The 23,834-nt window shown below is 29.3% G+C and overlaps 2 protein-coding genes, 2 long non-coding RNA genes and 3 other non-coding genes across 7 annotated transcripts; 6 read left to right on the plus strand and 1 right to left on the minus strand.

The window, feature by feature from the left end:
* Positions 1-6,762: 6,762 nt before the first annotated feature.
* LOC125589657 lies at positions 6,763-6,911 on the plus strand. Its single transcript, XR_007325826.1, has one exon. It is a non-coding gene; the product is annotated as a small nucleolar RNA snoR137 (small nucleolar RNA).
* Positions 6,912-6,926: 15 nt separating this feature from the next.
* Positions 6,927-7,021, plus strand: LOC125589584. Its single transcript, XR_007325757.1, has one exon. It is a non-coding gene; the product is annotated as a small nucleolar RNA Z223 (small nucleolar RNA).
* Positions 7,022-7,059: 38 nt separating this feature from the next.
* On the plus strand, positions 7,060-7,171 carry LOC125589597. The gene has a single exon (XR_007325769.1). It is a non-coding gene; the product is annotated as a small nucleolar RNA Z278 (small nucleolar RNA).
* A 3,522-nt stretch (positions 7,172-10,693) lies between these two features.
* Positions 10,694-13,913, plus strand: LOC111198302. Its single transcript, XR_007318013.1, has 2 exons — positions 10,694-12,004; positions 13,632-13,913. It is a non-coding gene; the product is annotated as an uncharacterized LOC111198302 (long non-coding RNA).
* Positions 13,914-14,036: 123 nt separating this feature from the next.
* On the plus strand, positions 14,037-15,527 carry LOC125580246. Its single transcript, XM_048744495.1, has one exon. The coding sequence runs from the start codon at positions 14,326-14,328 to the stop codon at positions 15,388-15,390; it is 1,065 nt and encodes a 354-aa protein (XP_048600452.1). The 5' UTR covers positions 14,037-14,325; the 3' UTR covers positions 15,391-15,527.
* Positions 15,528-18,074: 2,547 nt separating this feature from the next.
* LOC106437474 (cytochrome P450 71B19) lies at positions 18,075-19,831 on the minus strand. The gene is made up of 2 exons (XM_013878368.3): positions 18,881-19,831; positions 18,075-18,798 (listed from the first exon to the last, which is right to left on the minus strand). The coding sequence occupies exons 1-2, from the start codon at positions 19,775-19,777 to the stop codon at positions 18,187-18,189; spliced, it is 1,509 nt and encodes a 502-aa protein (XP_013733822.2). The 5' UTR covers positions 19,778-19,831; the 3' UTR covers positions 18,075-18,186.
* A 78-nt stretch (positions 19,832-19,909) lies between these two features.
* LOC125580253 lies at positions 19,910-22,495 on the plus strand. The gene is made up of 2 exons (XR_007318017.1): positions 19,910-21,041; positions 21,113-22,495. It is a non-coding gene; the product is annotated as an uncharacterized LOC125580253 (long non-coding RNA).
* Positions 22,496-23,834: the final 1,339 nt, after the last annotated feature.

The following is a 23,834-nucleotide window of genomic DNA, read 5'->3' on the forward strand; positions in this document are numbered from 1 at the left end:
TCATTTTTTCATCTCTTGACTATTTGTATTCCTTTAAGAACATTCCATGATTTATAAATGCAAAATTATTTTACATTCTTAAAAAAAAAAATGTCGTTCACATTACCCATTTGAATGTGTTTTCTTATAAAAATCATGATTATTTATAAGCATGGGCTGTAAAACATTTTATTTTTTCTTTATATATAATATGCAAGCCTTAAGTCAAAAAAAAGGATAAAGAAATTCGTAAATATTTTGGAATTATATTTCCTTATATGGTGAAAAAGGGATTGGGGTCTAGAACTGGGTTGACCTAGGGTAAGGGAGTTCTTTTTCAGGCAAAAATCTAATCGTTGTAGTTCTAGTGTTTATAGCTGTCTTACTCAGTGACCTGTTGAAAGGGACAATAGAAAGACTCTGTGCTAGTGATGATCATATCCTGTATCTATCTCTCTGATTGACGGGGTTTCGACACGTGGTGAAATCTTCACCTTTCGTATTGCGCTTGACTAAGTTGATAGTGATCGTTGACTGCAGCCTTTAAACTTCTTTTCTGATGTTAGATTAGATGTGCTTAGCTTTAATCAATACGGGAAACATTCCTAAAAAATTTATTTAAAAAAACTTGTTGCACCTACTTAATTAATTATTGGACCATATAATAAATTAACCTAATTATAAAATATCAATAAATGTTTCATACCTTATATTTTCTCCTGCAATCAACCGGAAATTATAACTAAGCAAATCAAATATATTTTAATCATATGTCGATAGTTTCCATCTTGCTATATCCACTTTCTTCTATATTATTATACTTACTATATAAAAAAATTTGTTCTAGACACATTTTAAATATATACTGATTGTAACACTAATAAATAGTGAAATACTCATGTGAACATGAATCTGAATAGTATTTAATTATAAAAGTTACTCTATGAAATACTTCATACGTAAATTTGATATATATATATATATAAATATCATGAAACATTAGTAATAGTTATGTTCGTTGTTCAATGTTTATAAAACTATTATTGTCGATTGGTTTTAAGTTGCCCCTTTAACATTACTACATGGATGATATATATACAATGTATATTAATATTACTGATCATTACAAATGAATAACAAAAATACAATTTATTATATGAGAAATTTAATCAATTTTTTTTAAAGAAATACTATAAAAAATTTCTAGGTTTTTAGCAAGTCAACCGGTGTCAGTTCACTGGTTAATAGCAGTTTTTGGGTTAATAAGTTTTTAAATTAATAAATTTTTATTAAATTCAAATTTTATGGAAACATATGAGTTGATAGAAACTCTAATAGAATATTACATGAAGAACATAAGCTATTCTGGATTTATATATCCATCAGGTTTACCAGTTCGACTGTAGGTCCGAATCAGACTTGAAAGCCATTGCTTATATCTTAATTTGTATATAAACCACATATGTACCCTACTAAAAGGAGTTAAATAATTTGTATACTTTCTTCACACCATTTAAATGTGATGCACTATTAGTCCTCATCATTTGGTTTTAGTTTGAGTATTTTAGTTTTTGGTGTTTTGATTCTATAAATATAGAAACCGTTCATGTATTTACAAAGTTTGGTTAGGTCTCAGTTGAATTATTTTGGTTTTTGGTTTGGTAACAAAGTTGGAAACTGGACCAGTTTCAAATTTTCAGTTCCATAAATATATGATCTACTCAGTTTATGAAATCCAATTCAGCTTTGGTTTTTTCAGTTTGGTATGTTTTAGTTCGTGCTTTTGGATAAATATGCTAATATTTATCCATTATCTTATATTGAAATTCGTTTAAAATATATTTAATTTCGAAAACAAACCCGCGTTTTTTAAACGCGGGTCAAAATCTAGTTTTCTTTTAAAAGGATTATGAAACATGAAATCATATCTGAATTGCATGGAAATAACCCTGAAGGCATTTTAGGCTGATTTGGATATATTGGGTCTTAAAAATATCATGGAATCCAATTATAATTGAAAATCACTTTAAGGTGTTAGGTATAATCAATACTATTAAAAGGGAAGGAGTTTTAATAAATCTACTTAAAAAGTTGTTTGGACCTTTCCTTTTTTTTAGTTTTTTGGTCTTTTTTATATATTATATGTTATCCCTATTTAATCTCACTTTGTTATCAGCAAAATAAATATTTTTAATTGAGCTTTGAGCGTTTAACTTAAAAAATATAATTTAACTGATACAACCCATTCAGAAAAGAAAATTATAAATCCAATTAACTTTTGTTACAGAAAAAAAAATTAACCAAATTAACTTTAGACCATTTTTTTACAAAATCCCAAATTATGAAGACCATTTTATACATAAATACATATAAATGTAACATTATTTAAATTGTATGGATTTCTAATAATAAAATATCTGTCACAAATTGATTCTTTTTAAAAAAAAAATTGATAATAGTTTGATAGAAAATTAAAAAAGGAAAAAAAATAATACTTGCTTCACTATTTTGGTACATTGATAATTAATATATTTATAAATAAACTTAACAATATTTGTTAAAAAAAATTTCTTATACAAGTCAAATATATATTAATATATCAAAAATTTATAAAACAAAAAACAAATTATATTTTTCTCAGTGGGTTAATAACGGTCTCTTTGATTTTCAAATACTTTTACTGTATTCATTTTATTATATTCTATCCCACTATATATGAGTTACTAGATCTTACGGTTCGACCACAAGTCTGATTCAGATATGAAAACTCAATGAAAACATTGTACCGGACTGAAATAATAATAATAGAACATCTTTTAAATATTTTAGATATCTAATAATAAATATAAATTCATTTAATATTTGAGTTTACGGTCACCAAAAAAATACCCGCGCTTCTTAAGCGCGGGTCAAAATCTAGTATATTCTATTAAAACAGCAGTGTGACCAATCGATAAAAGTAGAGTCCAATTAAAAAAAACTAATTTTTATATAACTGCATCTAATTATATCAAAGCACTAACACGTTCTAATTTTATCTACCAACGACAGTTATCACTTTTTCTTCGTATAATAATGAGGTAAGCTTGTGAAATGAAACTGTCCTAATTATTCTGAATATAACTGCAACAATTGACGTGTACAGTGTACTCCACTATAATTTATACTAGATTTTGACCCGCACTTTCGTGCGGATATTTTTTATTTTATGAATGTATACTTTTGATTTATTATAAACATATATAATTTTAATTTTAGTGTTACATATTGTGAATATAAACCTATTATTTTAGTAAATTGTATACATGGTAGCATCCATCATATTATTTTAGGAAATTTTATTGATATTGAATATTTTTTGAATGTTATGAATTTTTTTTTTTTTGTTATTAAATTAAGACTTCAAAATATTAGATTACTTTAATTTTTATAACATAGTGTGTTTTTCCGTGTTACATTTCAAGAAGTTATTCTTTATTATCTATGATTATACTTTTTGAAAAATTTAAAACATTATCATTTTAAGTTTGCATGCTTATTTTTTAAATTTTAAATTTTGTCAAATTTTTTTGGAAAATTACACAACTATATTTGAGGTGGGAGATTATATGATTTTTGAAATTGTTTTGTTACTAAATTAATACATTATTCTATATAAATAATTTTAATTTCGGTAAGATTTTTATACATCTCTCAGAATATGTTTATAATTAATATAAATATTAAATTAAAATTTGATTTGTCATTAATATTTTGAATGAATAATTAAAATTTCATAGTTTTATAATAACATATTTTTAAATAGTATATGAACTAAAGGTTAGTTATAAACTATTATATTTTTGTATATTATTATTTTTTAAACAATATATTGTTGAGAGTTTCAAAATAAAAGAATAAAATAATATGTAGTTGTAGATATAAAAGTTTAACCTATGTTAATGAATTTATGTTTATAAATTTATTTTTCTAAAAAATATAATATAGTTTACGAATTTTAACACATTTTGATGATGAGTGATAATTTATTTAAATGAAACTATTTTAAAAATAAAATAGATAAATTTACCCATATTTAATTCATATAGTACTTCTATTTTAATATAATACATAATATAATTAATATATATATAAAATAGTATAGAATTTTATTTTCTTGTTTTATAATAAATTTTTAATTAACATTGAATTATAAAGTTATATTAGTATTTACGAAATTAATTAAGTGTTATTTAATAAAAATATTTAGAAGGTTGGTAAGATTTTATTAGATTCTTTCCCAAAAGAATTTGTTATATTTAAAAATAAATTTATATTTATATTTGTTTTATTATTAATGTACATAATGAAATATGTAAAATTTTTAGATGGTCCTAGTATGACTTGTTAACAGTAGATAAAAAATAGGACTCTGTTTTAATAGATTAGATTTTTTGGTTTACTTTTATTTGTCTTGCACCATATGTATTTTCTTTCTTTTTTCATCATTTGGGCCTTTAATTAAAAATTTGTTGGCAAAAATGATATTTAACAAAAAATTATATTTGTGTATTCTTTGTAACCATATTTGTGTATAAATTTTAATCAAAATATAATTTATATAATAATAGCAATTTAAAAGTTGATCCACCTATTTCTTTGTAGTCATATTATATGTTTTAGATTTTGATCCGTGGATGTAATGTTGGTTTGTAATTTTTTTTTAATGTTTCTATAAATATGTAACATTTATTGATAATCTCCCTAATATTGGTTAAATAAATTAGATACAATTATATAAAGAGAATAATAAGAAGCTTCTTAAATAAAATGAATAAACAGTTAGACATAAATTAATTTTCTAGAAACATATTTATAGAAACATAAAAATAAAAAAATTACAAACCAACAGTATAAATACGGGTCAAATTCTAGAGCATACAATATGATTACAAAAAAAACGGGAACACGGAATATATTTACAAAGAACCGAACGTATGTTGGATCAACTTTTAAATTGCTATTATTTTATAAAATAAATTTTGATTATACACCAATATGATAACAAAGAATACACAAATATAAAAATTAATTTTTTTTTATAAAATTAAAACAAAAAATATACCCGCCCTTCGAAGGGCAGATCAAAATCTAGTTTGATTATTAAAAGTTTCGGGTGAACAAATACAAAAATAGAAATTTAGTAAAAACATTTTTTTGGAATGGCACCAAGAATATTCCACGACGGATTAAGTAAGACTATGATTAACTCCGGGTTCTTAGGATAAGGTTTTTAGCTTCAGCTAAGAACCGTTTCGTAGCTTTTAACAAAGAAAAGATAAGAACCGTCTTTTAAATAAAAGATATAAGAGCTGATTTTTAGTCAAAAAATATAAAAAGAAAATGTCAAATCATGAGTTAAAAATCTTAAATTAAGAACCCTAATTAATCATGCTCTAAGAGGTCAACCAAAATTTAGGAGATTGACATGGCCTTTTCATTATTATTTTTATTATTTATTGAAATTCTAGCTCATAAAAACTATTTTGAGTGGATTTCACAATTACGTAAAATTATTTACAAAGAAAAAGTTATCAAATTTAAGTAAAAATTAAATAGGAAATGTTTCCCATGTAATGATTTTTCACTTATGATTTGGAAAATAACAAAAAGGCTGGTGCAATTGGAATGCATTTTTTTGGAACAGAAACTTCATGAATGCTTAATTCCTTCTTATTCCATAAAATATTCACCAGTTGCAATGAAAAAAAGGAATGACTATTCCATCTCATTCCATATTATTCCTTTCCATTCCAAAAAATATATCAATATTCTTTTGAAAAACCATTCCACGTAAAAATAGTTCTGGAACAAATATTCCATTCCATTGAATTCCACTAATTATCGTTCCTGTAATTCTACTTATTCTTTTTATTAAGAGAAAAAGACTAGGATAGCACCAAACCAAGTTTATGTTCCCAAAGTAGCACTCAAGGTTCAAAGTCACAAAAATAGGTTTCATTAAAGAGGTAAATATACACTTATACAACTTGGGTTAATTAATCCAAACCTTAGGGTTTAGAGTTAAGGGGTGAGGTTTTAGAATTAGGGTTTAAAATTTTATAAAAAAAAATATTAAAATAAAAAATAAAAATTTTAAAAACAGTTTTAAAAAGTATTTTTAAATTATAAAAAGAAAATTTGAAAAAAAAAATAATAAAAAAAAAAATTTCGAAAAAAAATTTGTAAAAATTTCGAATCTGAAAACATATAATCTGAAACTATAAAAAAAAAATCTTTTTTTCATTTTTTTAATTTTTATTTTATTTATTTTTATTTATTTTTGTTTGTTTATTTAATTTTAAACCAAGGGTATTAGAGATATTTTACCCTTTAATGAATGTCATTTTTGTGACTTTCTCCTTCTAGTGCTATTTTAGAGACATAAACTTCAAAAGGTGCTATTATTGACAATTGCCCTTTTATTAACATCCAGTTACAACCAAAAGCCAAAGGGAAACTTTCTTTCGTCTGTAGTGCATTTTAGTTTTGGATCGGATCTGTTTCGTTTACCAAACAAAACAATTCTAATAAAAAGCGGCCCAAACTTTAATGATGGACCTCTAAGAATATGAGCCGCAGTCAAAATAGGCCTGTTTCTCTCTATAAAACAAAGACCCTATAAGCCCTAAATTTTCAAACCCGCTCCATAGCCGTCGACATTCTATCTTCTTCTTCATCTGTCGTAATTTTACTTTTATTTGAATTCGATTCATCTTGTAGATACGAATACAATCGTTAGAATGTGCTTCATAATGGTGAACTCTCTTAGATTATAAAAGTGAGAGATGTTCAAGTTTCCGGAGCAAAGATTAATCTGGCCAGAATTTAAACAGCACTGTGTTTATATATCTCTTTAATGTTCACAGTGTTACCTGTCTTCTGGTATATTTATATGTTTTGTTTTTGTGTGGCAGTGATGATTAAATCTTAACAGCTTTACGCCAGTTCTGCTTCAGAAAATTCTTGATAGAAGAAGCTGTATATAAATTCTGAGCTTTTTAAAAAAAAAATATATTCTTGATTAATTATTTTATTGTTGCCGATGAGGAAATCCAATTTTGCGAGGTGCAGTGGAGCTGAGACCCTGTTTTCAGGGAGAACCCCTTAGCAGAAACTGCAATTTCTATGAAGCTTGTGGATTAACTGAGGCTTTGTCTCTTGATGTAAATTTGTCGTGTTTGTATATCAGCTTTGTCTCTTAGTTTTGGCCTTGATAAGTTCAATCAATAGCCTCGATATAAATGAGCTTAAAATTCTATCAAATTATCATGATTTATTTGTTCTCTCTAATCCGTGAAAAACCCGAGAAGTTAAATTAATAACCCACAAGAAAGAAACTCGTAATTTTGTAGGAAAGTGTTTCTAGAAAAGTCTAGTTCTAAATTTTAGCAAAAAAAAGACTAGTTAATAATTTTATAAACTTTAAATTGAGGGATATATAGGTTTCAAACTAGATCTTTCTTGCAAGACAAGCTTGAAATACTAAAGTTGCTAAGAGATATTGTCTTACAATCATAATACCTGCAGAAATACCAAGTCAATCTAACGCAACCGAAACCCATTGAAACGTTAGTTCATCTAACCCTTTTTTGTCTTTTACCGCAAACATGTATATATCTAGTTTGAACTAGCGCCACATTTAGCTTTACCTTATTAAATTTTGTAGTAAGAGCATCTTTATCGCTCTCTTTTGAGCGTCTCTTAAGGAAGGACTCACGGTTTAGAAAAAATGGTGTGTTATGTGTGCAAAATAAGAGACTGTGTTGTGTGGTTTTTGCACTGTTTGCGGGTTCCACCAACACTTGACAATCTACGATTAGTGCGCTTTTTAATTTGTTTTTTTTAATCAGAAGAAAAAAAATTAAAAAACCTTTAATGGATTTAGGGATAAAGGTACTCTAAGTGTACTCGTTGTAATTAGTTTGTATTGAATGTCTTCATGATTTTTTTTTTTTTTTGAATTGAATGTTAAATTTAATTCAAAAAGAAAAAATTCTTTGCTTTACATCAAGTGTAACTATTTTGAAAAGAAAAAATTCGAATTTCTATCTCCTTTTTCATGATTTCGTATACTATAAAGCTATGTCAAAAGTTGAGCAAACAAATTACCAATGGTTATTTGTCAACAGTAATCACATTTAGTCCCGGCTTTGTCCATGTGCCAAGAGTGCATATGAACATGGTCCATTGTACAAATTAATAATACACTATTAGTACAAATTAATAATAACTGGGATTTTATTTAAACCAAAAAATGAAATTCGATGTTTTTATAAGTTTTATAGCTATAGTCTATATTGTATATAGTAAACTAGAAATATTATATGAAATTAAATATGGAAATTATATTAAATTAGAAGTTTAACCTATTTTATTTTTAAAAATATTATTTGCATTTAAACTGATTAGTACCATCCACCACTAGAACGGATTAAAAATTTGTAAAATAGAGAATATTGTTATAAGAAAATAAATTGTTAACATATGTTAAACTTTTATATCTAAACTACATTCTTTTGATTTTTATTTTGGAACTTACAACTACATATTATCTAAAATTAATTATATATTAAAAATCAAAATTATGATAAAATATAATTTTGCTTTTTGAAAACGTGGATCATAATCTAATTTTTTTAATGCAGAAAAATAAATTTGTTAGGCAAAATAATTCAATAGATAGAAAATAAAAGAAGTTTCTTTATAAGAAGAAAACAGAAACTACATACAATGATGGTTATAATAAAGCATACAGTGATGGTTATGACTTGGTAAAGACAAATTATTTACAAACTTACGAAAAATGTAGACATTCACATATCTCTCAATTCGTTTTTCATATATTAAAGTTAAAAACACAATGTCATGTTTAGTAATCTTTTTAAATATACTGACGATATATATATGCATGCATTTTCTTGATCAACCAAATTAATACTAAGAAATATCATAATACTTTGTTGGTTGAACTTGTGAGTTCACCTTTACTGTAAGCGTCTGTTTGAATGTTTGTTGTTTAAGCTTTACTTTTTGCTTGTCTAATTTGTTGTTCAAGACTTTGGTTGGTTTGGCTCTTTGTAGTTTGTTGTATCCTCCTTTAATGGAGTTAGAACTTTTTAAGTTTAATGCAAGTTTTGTTTGTCCAAAAAATCATAATAAATATTTCTTAAAGAGAACAGCCAAAGTAAATAAAATTTTATTTTAAATGAATAGTAAATTTATGTTCAATTAATCAAATATACATTACCGCAGAGTGTCCGGGAGTTGAAGGAGAGTTTCAAAAGTATTGATATACATTAACTTTAAGTTTCAAATATACATTAACGTTCGAAACTCTCCTTCAACTCCCTTAACACTCGCTATCTAAGTGAAAGCTCTTGGTTTTTTCAAGTTTCTGTGTTTTCAAGTTTTTGGCTTGAGAGAATCGAGTGTCGTCGAAGAAGAAAGTGTTCGAACTTTTAATTTTTATTTTTTTCTCCAATTTAAAACGATGACGTTTTGACTAATGAATCAAAACGACGTCATTTCTCATTTTGCTTGATAAATCTAATGCCACGTATTACCTGACTAAGATTCATTTAACTTTTGACTTATGATAAGTTAGTTAAGGTATATTTTGATGCTACGGATATAATTTCGGGACTAGAATTTAAATTAATTTTTAGTTTAGATTTGTTTTAGCACTTACTAGATCTTAACCCGCGCAACCGCGCGGGCTTTTATTTTCATTTATTTTTATATAAATAATTTGTTTTCAATTATAAATTGGTATATATTATAATATATATGTGTCTATCAAGTTTTAAAATACAATAAGTTTACTGTATATTTTTTCATTGAATAGATTGTTTCAAACTTTCACATGTATTTGTATCTTCTTCTATATATATATTTATCGGATTATTATTTCATTATTAAAATCGTAACTATATATATAAAGATTAGTAAAATATTATTTTATCGTCATATTCAAAGATATTGTAACATTTCCCAAATTTAGAAAGTTTTTTTTTTTGAATTAAACTTTTCGCTTCATAGATTTATCTTATCGAGTAAATAATTAAATTTTAGTTTTTTTTTTAATTTTTAAAATAAACTATATAGTTTAAAATTTGTTTTCATTGGTTTAAGGTAGTAAAGATTAATCATTGTTAGATACTATAATTTTTGTTATTAAAAAAAATCTTTATAATTTTAAAAGTTAACATCAACAAATATTTAAATATTTAACATATAGAGGTATAGTATTACAACATTAAATTATATTTATCTAATTTATAATATTTATAAATCCAATGGATCATCTATTGTTTAAATCCAATTATTGATAGCCCAATAAAATTTTTTGGTAAGCCCAAAATTTAAATGATAGGATTAGATATTAAATGTAACATGAATTTCTAGTAATAGGTCCATTAGGTCCATTTTTTAAAAAATCACACATGAATCAAGGTTGTGACTTCTGTTTTAATATATAAGATGTTTTGTTTGGGTTTAAAAATGAACAACACGAATAGTGGGGGTCGAAAAAAGCCATGCTTCCTATTGTTTGGATATCTGAATGTTTTACTGCTATGTATTGTCTTGGTAAAAGAAAATAAACCGTGATACAACTTTTGTGGTTGTGAGAAGAAAGATTTAGAGCACCTGCAGTGGTACGTCTCTCATCCATATTTCTCAACATTTTAGAAGGAAATAAATAGAAAAAGGAAAACGAGAAGAAAAACAAGAAGTGAGAGAAGAGAACTGTCTATTTATCTAGAGACGTTACAAAGGCTGTCAGAGACGTTTCTTGTACGTTGTCCTGCAGTGATTGGATGATATATCTTTATTTAAAGTTTATTTGTTTTTATACTGATATTGTTATGTTATACTATGAGACCATCTTTATCGCGGACTTTAGTGGGGTTTCTAAACAAAAAGAGTGATTTAATTAAATGAAAAGTAATTAGAAAGGTTATTAGCGATCCTTAGTTTAGGTTTTTTGTGATCGATTATTTGGTGGGTTTCAAACCACGTGTCAATAAATCAGAGGACTGAATTTATATTTTTCTTTTTCTTTTCTTTCTTTCTTTTGTTTTTTTTTTGCATTCTTTCTCGTGGTCTTTGTTTTCTCCGTCAAGAGAGAGACCCAAATCGACGACGTCTCTCTGTCTCGTCCCACTTCGCTCGTCTTCTCCATCGGATCAAGGATCGAGACCGAAGACCGACGACGTCTCTCTGGCTCCTCACGGAGATTCCTCCGCCTTCTCCGCCAAAACCGACGATCAAAACCGAGGATGAGTCACGTGGTCCTCACGGAGTCTCGTCGCACTTCTGTCGTCTTCTCCGTCAGATCAAGGATCAAAACCGAAGACCGACGACGTCTCTCTGGCTCCTCACGGAGATTCCTCCGCCTTCTCCGCCGAAACCGACGATCGAATCCGAAGACGAGTCAGGTGATCCTCACGGAGTCTCGTCGCACTTCTCTCATCTTCTCCGTCAGATCAAGGATAGAAACCGAAGACCGACGACGTCTCTCTGGCTCCTCACGGAGATTCCTCCGCCTTCATGTGAGTGTCGACGACTCTGTCCGTGTTGACGGCGCCTCCTCCGTTGGTCTTTCAGCTCTGGCCAACGATCTCTTCAACGTGGAGATAAGTTCCCAACTAATTACATCCTTCTCGTTTCAATTCATGAATGCATGTGATAGTAGTTAAGTTAATGAATGGTGATTACGGTTATAAGTTTTGTGTATCATTATAAAGATGTAGCCTTTGATCGAACTTTGTAGGCTACTTAAATGTTTAGTATGTTTTGTCTGATTGTTTAGTTAAAAAGTCATTAGGATACAATGAGATTGTTAGTTAATCTTCAAACTAATACTGAAGATCAGAGTGGACTTGGTTTGCTTGGTTTGCGTAGGAGAATCATGTGAGGAGGCAAAGATCAGAGTGAGGACGCAAAGATCAGAATGATCTGACTACTTGAGACTTTTGGTTAGGTAAGTGTGCTGCCACTTAACTTTTTCTTAATTGCTTTCCTCTGCATAGTTCTTAGGATAATAAATGCTGGTTAGAGTTAGGTTATGGTTGTGATGAATGCTTCCGATTAATGGGGTGTGATGAATGCTTGTGTTAGGTAGTTTAACTCTGATGAATGCGTGTTATAACTGTGTGGTAGATAATAAATTTGTTAGATACATGTCTAATCATCTCTACTCAACTAGAATGAAAGCTCTCAAGTCTTCTTCTCTTTCTTTTCATCTTGAAACATATTTCTTCTGCTTTCTCTCCTCTTTTCCTGTATTTAAACCGCTCCTTTCTCTCTTTCTTTTCATCTTGAAACTCATTTCTTCTGCTTCATCTCTTCTCTCACATACTAGGATATGGATTCTAGTAATCAATTTAGTCAGACATCCAATTTTGTTGATCTGTTGAACAGTCAACAAGATACTGACTTTCCTGAAACCTATCCGTATGCAAGTTTCTCACATGGATCATCACAACTCCCGCGGCAAACTTCAAGCTTCTGTGAAGTCTCAACGACAGAGCGTAGAGAAAGAAAGAAATGGACAGTCACTGATGATCTTGTGCTCATTAGCGCTTGGCTAAACACAAGCAAAGACCCTGTGGTGGGCAATGAGCAAAAAGCAGGTGCATTCTGGCAGCGCATTGCAGTGTACTTTGCAGCAAGTCCGAAGTTGGAAAGAGGAGAAACCCGAGAGCCCATTCAGTGCAAGCAAAGGTGGCAGAAGATGAATGATCTTGTGTGTAAGTTTTGTGGGGCTTATGCCGCGGCAACAAGGCAGAAAACAAGTGGCCAGAACGAGGCTGATACTGTTAAACTGGCACACGAAATCTTCTACAATGATCACAAGATTAAATTTAATCTTCACCATGCTTGGGAGGAGCTCAGGAATGACCAGAAATGGTGTGAAATTGCTTCATCCAAGCTTGATGGAGGCGGAAAGAAGAGAAAGCATGACGATGGAGCACAATCTGAAAGCTCTCAAGCAACTTCCAATCTCGGAGCTTCACCAACGAACCGTCCTCCTGGTGTTAAGGCTGCGAAAGGAGCAGCTGGTAAGAGAAGTTTAGGGGATCACCAGGCTGTCACTCACTTTCAGACCATGTGTTCTATTAAGGAGAAAGATTTGGCGGTTAAGGAGAAAGATTTGGCGGTAAAGGAGAGAGATTTGGCGGTTAAGGAGAGAGTTTCGAAGATGTCTTTGCTTGACAGTCTCATTTCCAAAAAAGATTCACTTTCTGAAGCTGAAGAAGCTCTAAAGCAGAAGTTACTAACGGAGATGCTCAGTATTTAGTGCCACTTGTTCTGTTTTTCTAGGTTTCATGTTCTGTTTGTCATCAAGGTTTCATGTTGTCTTTAAGTCGCCCTAATTATGTATGTTAGTTTAAGCTGAAAAATGTATGAGTTGCATGTGTCGTATGTCTTTCTGTTTCACGTTTGTATAATTGTGTAATTATAAAAAAGTTTCTTCTGTTCTTATATAATTATAAAAAAGTTTCTTCTGTTCTCTGTTCTTGTATAATTGATTGTGTTCTATGTCTTTCTGTTTCTTGTGAAAAATGTATGAGTTGTATGTGATGTGTTTCTGTTTCTTTGTGCAGAGAAATGAAGAGAGTGTCTGTTTGTGTCACGTTCAGTCACAAGAGCATGCAAAGATATGAAGAGAAGTTTGTCTGTTTGTGTCACGTTCAGTGACAAGAGCATGCAGAGATATGAAGAGAAGTTTGTTTGTTTGTGTCACGAGCTGTGTATGTGGGCTTCTCAAAGTAATGAGTGTGTCGCATTATGTAAATATTATCTTTGCTTTTTCTAGTTTGTTGTTTTCCTATAGTCACGAGTGTAATATATTATGTCTTCTGTTATATAAACGGTTCATTCACAAAGCTTTTGAATCACAAATTCTTTTTCTCTTCTTCTCACAAATTCTTATTCTCTCCCAAAGTTTGGCCTTTACTAATACGCATTCTCCCAAATTCTCTCCTTGAAACTCAAGTTTTTTTTTTATACCTTCCATCTCTTGATCACAAATATGGCTTCTTCATCACATAACAATTTTGAGGGAGAGGGAGTTGAGGCTGAAACGTTTGATGAATATTTCGATCAATATTTTGATCAATATTTCGATCAAACGTTTGAAAATTTAGCCATTGAGTGTGATCAAGAAGTCGCAAGAAAAAAAAGAAAAAACGAGTCCATATCGAACGGAATCGTGAAGAAGGCGATATACGTTTATGGAATGATTATTTCAGTGAAACTCCGACATATACCGAAATTCTCTTCCGACGACGATTTAGAATGAACAAGTCATTGTTCATGCGTATTGTTCATCGACTCTCCAATGAAGTTGAATACTTTCGACAAAAGAAAGATGCTCTCGGAAGGCTTAGTCTCTCTGCACTTCAAAAGTGTACAGCCGCCATTCGTGTTTTGGCCTATGGTTCTGCGGCTGATGCTGTTGACGAATACCTCCGCCACGGTGAAACTACCGCTCGAGCATGTGTGGAACATTTTGTGGAAGGAGTAATAAATTTATTCGGCGGTGAGTATCTACGAAGACCAACACCGGCTGATCTTCAACGTCTACTTTATATTGGTGAGCAAAGTGGATTTCCCGGGATGGTAGGGAGCATCGATTGTATGCATTGGGAGTGGAAGAATTGTCCCACCGCTTGGAAAGGGCAATATTCACGTGGTTCAGGAAAACCCACAATCGTTTTAGAAGCGGTCGCTTCGTATGATCTTTGGATATGGCATGCGTTTTTTGGACCTCCAGGTACCTTAAATGATATCAATGTTCTTGATCGCTCACCTGTTTTTGATGATATCATTCAAGGTCAAGCTCCGCAAGTTACTTACTCTGTCAATGGAAGAGAGTATCATTTGGCTTACTATCTCACCGATGGTATTTATCCGAAATGGGCAACTTTTATCCAATCTATTTCAATGCCACAAGGTCCGAAAGCGGCTTTATTTGCTCAATATCAAGAAGCTGTCCGAAAAGATGTCGAGCGTGCTTTTGGAGTCTTGCAAGCTCGTTTTGCCATTGTTAAAAATCCAGCACTTTTTTGGGATAAAGACAAAATTGGGAGGATTATGAGAGCATGTATCATACTCCATAACATGATAGTCGAAGACGAAAGAGAGGGATACATGCATTTTAACGTTTCAGAGTTCCACCCAGGACAAGACACCGGAACTTCACAGGTCGATCTCACGTATTCTACAGATATACCTTCAAATATCGCCAATATGATGGGTGTTCGAACTAGAATTCGTGATAGACAAATGCATCAACAGCTCAAAGCTGATTTGGTTGAACATTTGTGGAGTAAATTTGGACGTGATCAAGACAACAACTGAGTTTGAAATGTTTCTTTCAAAATTTTCTCGATTATTGTACTCGTCTTTATTTTTATGTTTTTTTTTATTCTATATTTTAAATGTTATCTTTTAATATGTTTATTTATAAATAAATTTTAGCTTTAAAAAAAAAAATTTAAGAACCCCTAATTAAGAAACTCCCATTGGACCACTAAAAATTAGAGTTTCTTAACAACAATCCTTAACCCCATTAACTAAATTAAAAATATTAAAAAATCACTAAACCCCCCCCCCCCCCCCCCCCCCCCCCCCCCTTAAGGATCAAGGGATAATGTTGCTCTGAAAGTTCATGGGGAAGAGCTTCCCTCGTTACTGAGTGACTATATTAGAAAAATTTAGACAAAAAAATTTATATGCTTTTTTGTTTATGGTTAATTTGCTGAGTGACTATATTAGAAAAAAATATATTAGTTTTATAGTAAGAAGGTAAAAGAAGATAGGAAGAGAAAGGGTCATTTGTTATTTGGTGAAATATAGATTTTTTTTGGTTATATGTTCTGTTAGTTGGTGAAATATAGATTTTTTGATTATACACTCAAATTTCCCTTCTTGTTTACTCGTATAGTAGCGATACATCTTTTTTGGTAGTTTTTTCTCCACATGTTTTAATATCCCCGCCACATCCCTTATATTATATTAAAAGATAACAATTGTAATAAATGCATTCACACGATAATAGAAAGGTGTCAGTCTCACAATGATTTGATAATAAGTATGTTAACGCGTTTATACTATATTCATAAATGTGTTCACACTATATACTTTGCGATTTTTTAAAATATAAAACTCACATACATGGTTCCAATAAAACTCTGGATTTTTCGGTTCGAATAAAAATATATAACGAATCAAAAGCCAAACTATATATATATATATATTATTTTTATTGTTTACAGATAAAGTTGAGCAAAATATTCATAAATTTTGATTCGATTCGTTATAATGAATCAAATCAATGCTTCTCTGTTACAAAATAATATTCAAATCATTGTGAGGCTTCTACGTGTCTATTATAGTTTGAATGCATTTATTCATAAATTTTGATTCAATTCGTTATTCGTTTTGATTTGAACCAAAAAATATGGATATCCGTAACTATACGAAACAAATCAAATACTAAAATACAATATTCAAAAAAGAAGCAGATCACAAATACCAATATTTTTAGGAACATATATCTAATTCGATATGTTATATGCATATATATACATATATGTAAAGAATTATATATATACATTATATATATTATACTTTAAATCAGTTTTACAATATTTTTATGAATTAAAATTATTATATCAGGTACCTGAATTTAAAAAGTTAAATAATGTTTTATTTTTGTAATAAAATGTTATTATTAAATTTTCAATTATTTTTAAAATTTTATTTTATTTACGGATCAAATTGGATATTCTTTTAAATTCTAAAACATTTTGGATATCCGAGTCACCGAATATATAGGTGGTTAAAGATCGAATCAACACGAATGCTTCCAAATACCCATATATTCGATATGTGCCCACCCTTATTTACGGATACAATTTTATTTTCTTTATATGAAAAAATGACTAATGTCAAGGCCTTTTTTATTTTAAATTAATTTTATCTTTCATGTATTATTTTGAATAAAAATGCCATTTAATATTAATTAACAATATCTGTATATATTTGTCAATTATTTTTATATACTTTTTACATACACATACATGTGCACTTTGATGTGAGCACCTTGTAATTAAGTATTCACCACAACTGAAGTATTTATTTTTTTGAAAGTTGAAATATTTTTTCTTAATGTTTTTTTCACTACCGACCAAATTGAAGTGTAATGATTTGTCTTAATAATTTTCTTTTATTTTTCTTAAACTATTATCTGTTTAGAAACCATAATATGAAACTATTGGTTCGACATGATGACTATCTAAAATTCATAATATGAAAATAAACAAATAATATTAATTTTTAGTTTTTACTGGAAAAAAACTAAAAAATCAAACATTTTAAGTTTTAACCGAATAAACTAAATTGAATATTAATTTAAAATAATAATTATATTTTAGAAGATTTAAAACCAAAAAAAAAAACTTAAAACCGAACCAATATCCAGATTTAATATCTTTATATCTGGTGTTTTAATAAAAGGCAATTCTTCTAAAATCCATGTCTATGGCCCCGCCTTTTATTAACTCCCCATACGGACAAAACCCCACTCTGCATCTCGAACCACATGTTTCGAGATCGAATAGTTAGGTTTTCTTTCTGAAAGTAAGTCTTATCTATACTGCAAGATTAATTTTGTAATATTGTCTACCGTAATAAGATATGCTAAATGTTAGTACGTGTATAATGTGTCAACACATATTCAGGTTACCTTTTTTTTGAATGTGTATATTCCAACCAGTAGCGGCCCTGACTTTCAGTGGACTGGTAGCAATAATTGTATTTTGGGCCACTAAAAGTTACTTTAATTTAAAAATAGAAAATGCAGGCTGCAAAGATCGAAACCGTCACCTGTGAATCATATCAAAAGTATACTTACCAGTTGGGCTAGTGTAACATTCATTGTAAAATTAGCCTGAAATATTTTTATAAATTCAAAGGCAGGAAGCAGATGCTTCTTTGGCTTCTTGCCAGGGCCCGGGCCGGCACTGATTCCAACGGCCAAGGAACCAGCAAAAACGTAAAACATTAAATAATATTCATACATATATGCTTATAGCAGCTGCATAATAAAATGCGTTTATTCATAACATCTTCAACGTCTAAAGTTTGTTCTGATCACATAGCTCGAACTGGAACAAGTTTGAGAGGTACTTTCTTGACGGTAGTAAGAGTACCAGCTTCTTCTGTGTCGATATCCTTATGTGTCATTCCATCAGGAACTCTCCAATCAAAGAAGTAAAGCAAGTTCAATAGTCCCAACTCAACAGTAGCAATCCCCATGGGCATCCCAGGGCACATCCTTCGACCAGACCCAAATGGTAAGAGCTCGTAATGTTGTCCTCTATAATCCACATGACTATCAATAAACCTCTCGGGGTTAAACTCTTCTGGTTCCGTCCAGAGTTTGGGATCTCTTCCTATCGCCCAAGTGTTGACCAAGATCCTTGTCTTGGGGAGAATATCATAGCCTTGAACTTTCATGTGAGACATTGTTTCCCTAGGGAGTATAAGAGGAGCTGCTGGATGTAACCTGAATGTTTCTTTTATTACCAGCTTCAAGTAAGGAACCTTGTCGACATCTTCTTCGGTGATTGTCTCCTTATTGTTGCCAAGGCAGTCTCGGATCTCGTCTTGAACTTTTTTCATCAGTTTAGGTTTTTTAGCGAGCTCAGTCATTGCCCATATCATGGTGATGGCCCCTGTGTCTATCCCTGCCAGAAATATATTCTAAAAAAAGATAAAAATAAGTTAAAGTTTAAACAACATCCATGTGAATGTGTTTAAAGAAGCTAGAGAGTTCTTGATTTACCGCGAGAAAGCCCTTGATATGATCTACCGTGAGCTTCAAGGAATCATTTTTGCCTTGTTTATGAATCACATCCAACATTGCATCGATGATGTCTTCATGATTTTTGGTTCTTCCAGGATTCATATGGTCATCAATCACAAGCTGAAACAGAGTATCTAGCTTCAAGAAAACATCGTTGAGCCTCTTGTGTTGACCAGAGAACCAGTCAACAAGCCATCCAAGTCCAGCAACAGGGAAAATATCAGAACAAGTGAAACTAGCTAGGGCAGTCTCTGCTTCAAACACAAGCTCTTCGATCTCTTCTTTATCGATGAACTTGCTCTCGTGGAAGTCCTGTCCCAAGGCAACTCTAAAGAGGATACTCGCAGTCAGCCAGAAAAGGGTTTTGCTTAAATCAACCGGAGTTCGATCCACCGCAGATTCCGACAGTTTTCTGACAAGAAGGTTACATTCTTCCTCTCTTATATGCCTAAACGACTGAACTTTTTTCAGACAGAAAAGCTCACGTACCGCGAACTTGCGACGCTCCTTCCACTCTTCACCGTATGGCGTGAAACCGACATCCTTAAAGTCCCGCGAGAGTAGCCTTGTCCCCACGAGCTTAGGCCTGCTGCAACAGTCTAGGTCGTGAGTTCTGAGAACTTCTTCAGCTGCTTCTTTTGATGTGATTACAACCACGGGTACAAACCCGAAGTGAATAAGCATCACAGGTCCGAATCTTTGTGCTAGACTTTGAAGTGACCTGTGAGGCAGTTCTCCGATTTGGTGTAGGTTTCCGATGACCGGAAACGTAGGAGGGGTTGGAGGTAGATTCCATTTTGATTGTTTAATCTTTTTAACGAGAAAGATTAATGTAAGGAAAGTAACGAAGCAAAAACAGAGCAAAGAGATAGCCATTTTTGTTTTGTTTTCTTTGGCTATGGAGAAAGTGAAAATGGTACTCCAACACGGAAACTTATAACACCTCGAACACGTGAGCTATTATTGAGTATCTTAAAATAATGGAGAAAACAGATACGGATTCTTATTGGAAAGTCAACTTTTACAGCTTTAATATTCATTATGTTAGTTTATAAACTTTTATTTTTTTTAAATATAAAATTTAATTATTTAACGAAACATTAAAGTAATAGTATTATGGAAGAAACCATTCCTAGTATTAGATGGAGATTTTTTTCTGTATTAGGCATCTCCAACTATAATACCTAATTTATTATTAAAATTACACCAAATTTAAAGTTTTGGTGTCATATTTTTTCGCCATTTTCAGCTATAACACCGAATAATACACCAACAGTAATATAATATATTATTTAGTATTTTCAATTTTAATTATTTTATATTTTTATTATTTGTAATTGATAAATAACTTTTTTATCACACTTAGATTTTATGTTTTTTTTAATTTTGAAATCTTATATTTATAAAATTTGTTTACATTTATATTTTTTGGTTTAACTGTATTATACCTTTTATTTATCTATTTTAAATAAAATATTATATTAAAATTACAAACTATTAATTATGGAAAGAACATAACAAAATAATATATTTATTTTAATAAAAAATTATTAATTAGTAATGCAAGTTTAACAATATTATAAAATAAAAATGTTATTTAATGTTTGGTGAATTTAATAGTATTACATAAAGTTTTAATTATTTACTCTTAAATATTCTTTACAATAGCGTAATATTATTAATTTTTCATAATAAAGATTATAATTAATATTTTAAAATAAAAATATATTACAATAAATAAATTAAATGATATATTATAAAATAAATGATAATAATCATTTAGTGATTTCTTACTTGAAATTAAATAAAATATAAAATTTCTATGATATTTTATTTTTTTATAATATAAAGAAAATGATAATAATCAATTAGTAATTTCTTACTTGAAAATAAAATAAAAATATTTTAGTTATGTTAAAATAATTAAAAATACAAATAATATAGTGTACTTATGTTTACTTACAAATTTGAACTAATTAATAATAATAATTAAACAAATAATTGAACTATATCATTAAATGAAACATAATAAATTTGGTATATTGGTGTTCTTTTGGAGTTGGCCTTAGTTCAACGGAACAACTTGTGGTCGTCCATACCGAATAATACCACTGTTACGTGGTTTCCAATGGTCTAGTGGGTAAGAGTAAGCTACTAGGAAACTGCCTTGTTTCAAAATCTTAATCGTTTTATTTTATTTTTTTGTTAAAGGATTTTCATTAATAAAGAACGTAGCTAGCTAATATATAAGGCAAGCAAGCACCATTTTACAAAATATAAGAAGAACAAAGATGGATCAAATACATGACTGATAGATTAAAAGATGAGGAGAGCAGAGGAAGACCGGCGATTATGGGGGATCAAACCAGAACTGCGGCAGGCGGGGACCAAGCGGGTGGCTAAGGGACAGTAATGCAGATCATTTATCCCTCAGATAATCAGATATGTATCTCATGAATATGAACAGGCGGTAAAGTCAAACCATCATGCAACCGTCTGTTCCTCTCTTTGCAGAGTTCATATATAGCTGCTTGCCATACTTGAAGAATTGCCAGTTTAACCATAGTCCGAGTGGGCATTAGGCAGCCACTGTAAAATATTAGACCACATCAACGGCACTGAAGATGAGTGAAACCTCCGTAGCATTTCACACCCTTGAAGAGAAAGAGCATTCAAATAAGAGGTGATTGCGAGATTCATCATCTTCCCCGCATAACAAGCAAATGTTATTTTTCTTTCAAATTTATTTACCGCTTTAGTTTATACGTTGTTTATATCTTTTTAACAAATTAATGAAAATATAACTTTATAACTAATTATATGTATAATACTTTCGAGCTTTTACATTAAAGATTTATTTTGTTAATGTGAATGCAAAACACAATTTAACTGCAAAATACATCTTAGATATTATACTCTCACCTGTATAACAAGAAATTGTAAATCTCAATTCTTTTGAAAAGAGTATTGTTTTATTTTTAATATATTTAATTTTAAACAAAGTTACATTTTAAACCTAGCACTTTATTTGATTAATTAATATTTTTTATTAATATATTAATACAAGGTAGGATATATATTTTTGGATTTAAGAAATATATATATAGTAAAACTATACTCATTGTAAGAATATATGAAAATACAGAAACTTACTAAATTAAATAGGTTGGTATAGGCAAAGATAAAATAATTATTAACAATACTGTTCCAAAAAACTATATTGTTCTAAGGATAAAAATGTCATGATTAATCTTGGAAATTATAAATATTTGGGTTCTAACCATATCAAGAACTAAGTTGATACTACTTTACAGAGTCAATATGAGTCTGTAAAAGTCGATGACAAAAAAAAAAAAAAAGTTGATACTACTTGACCAGACAAAAATAAAATCATATTTTAGATTTCATTAAATTTTTTTGAATCAGATTAATCGTGTGTACTGTTGTAGAAGATTAGTTAAACTATAATTCAAATATCTTCAGATTAAAAAAATATAAATATTCATATTTCTTTATTATTTTTTTTGAAAAAACGCTATAATAAAAAATAATGTTTATTATAATATACTTTAATAGCATTTTTCTAAATTTAGAGTAAAAATAGAAAAAATGACAAAAAGAGTAAAAAAATGGAAGTGGTATTTTATAAATATAGAATAACAACTTCTGTTCAAAACAAATAAAAATAAAAATTATTTAAACAAACATTATTTTTAAATACTATTATAAAACAAAAATAGAAACGAATTGGAATTATTGTTACCATCCTTACACAAGACATATATGGCTGCATTTATATGTAGAGTCGAGAAAATTGCTTTTGCTACATATATTGCTTTTGACTTTTAAGCAAATGCAAATATTATTTTGGAATTGGGTGACGTGGGCTCTTGTCTATATCTAAAAGTTGGGCGTTTAATGAAGAAAAGTTACGGACGCAATTTTGTAAATCTATTTTAAAAGGATACTAGATCTCGATCCGCGCAATCGCGCAGGTTTTTGTTTTTATTTATTTTTATAGAAATATTTTGTTTTCAATTTTAAATTGATATATATTATAATATATGTGTTTATCATTTTTTAAACAAGTTTACGGTATATTTTTTCCATTGAATAGATTGTTTTAAACTTTCACATATATTTGTATCTTCTTCTATATATATATTTTTGGATTATTATATCATTATTAAATCGTAACTATATATAAAAATTAGTAAAATATTATTTTATTGTCATATTCAAATATATTGTAACATTTCACAAATTTAGAAAGTTTTTAAAAAATTAAACTTTTCGCTTCATAGATTTATATTATCGAGAAAATAATTAAACATTTAATTTTTGTTTAATTTTTAAAATAAACTATATAGTTTAAATTTTTTTTTCATTGGTTTAATGTAGTAAAGATTAATCATTGTTAGATAATATGATTTTTGTTATTTTAATTTTTTTTTATAATTTTTTTAAAATTGACATCTACAAATATTAAAATATTTGACATATGGAGGTATAATATTGCAACATTAAATTATGTCTATTTAATTTATACTATCTATAAATACAATGGATCATCTATTCTTTAAATCCAATTAATGATAGCCCAATAAAAATTTCTAGTATGCCCAAAATTTAAATGATAAGATTAGAGATTAAATGTAAGATGACTTTCTAGGAATATGTCCATTAGATCTTTTTTTTGAAAAATCACACATGAATCAAAGTTATGACTTATGTTTTAATATATAAGATATGATCTTCCAACGTTATCCATGATGGTCCCCTTGTTTGATTGATTGAAACCTAGCATTAGCTTTCAAAACTTCATATCGAATATACGTCATTTGTTTATTGGCATCACGCGAGAGTATTTAAATGTAACACAAAAAAAATCATAACATTAACATCCGGAAACTATTCAATTTTTCATGAATCA

Source organism: Brassica napus, chromosome A2 (assembly GCF_020379485.1).
Source record: "Brassica napus cultivar Da-Ae chromosome A2, Da-Ae, whole genome shotgun sequence".
In the NCBI taxonomy this organism is placed as follows: domain Eukaryota; kingdom Viridiplantae; phylum Streptophyta; class Magnoliopsida; order Brassicales; family Brassicaceae; genus Brassica; species Brassica napus.

Excerpts from the sequence above, each read along its gene's own strand:
- LOC125580246 (XM_048744495.1), top strand. The coding sequence starts at position 14,326 with ATGAACAAGTCATTGTTCATGCGTATTGTTCATCGACTCTCCAATGAA.
- LOC106437474 (XM_013878368.3), bottom strand. The coding sequence starts at position 19,777 with ATGGCTATCTCTTTGCTCTGTTTTTGCTTCGTTACTTTCCTTACATTA. Across the intron at positions 18,799-18,880 it reads ATATCAAGGGCTTTCTCGCG|AATATATTTCTGGCAGGGAT; the intron begins GTAAATCAAGAA and ends ATCTTTTTTTAG.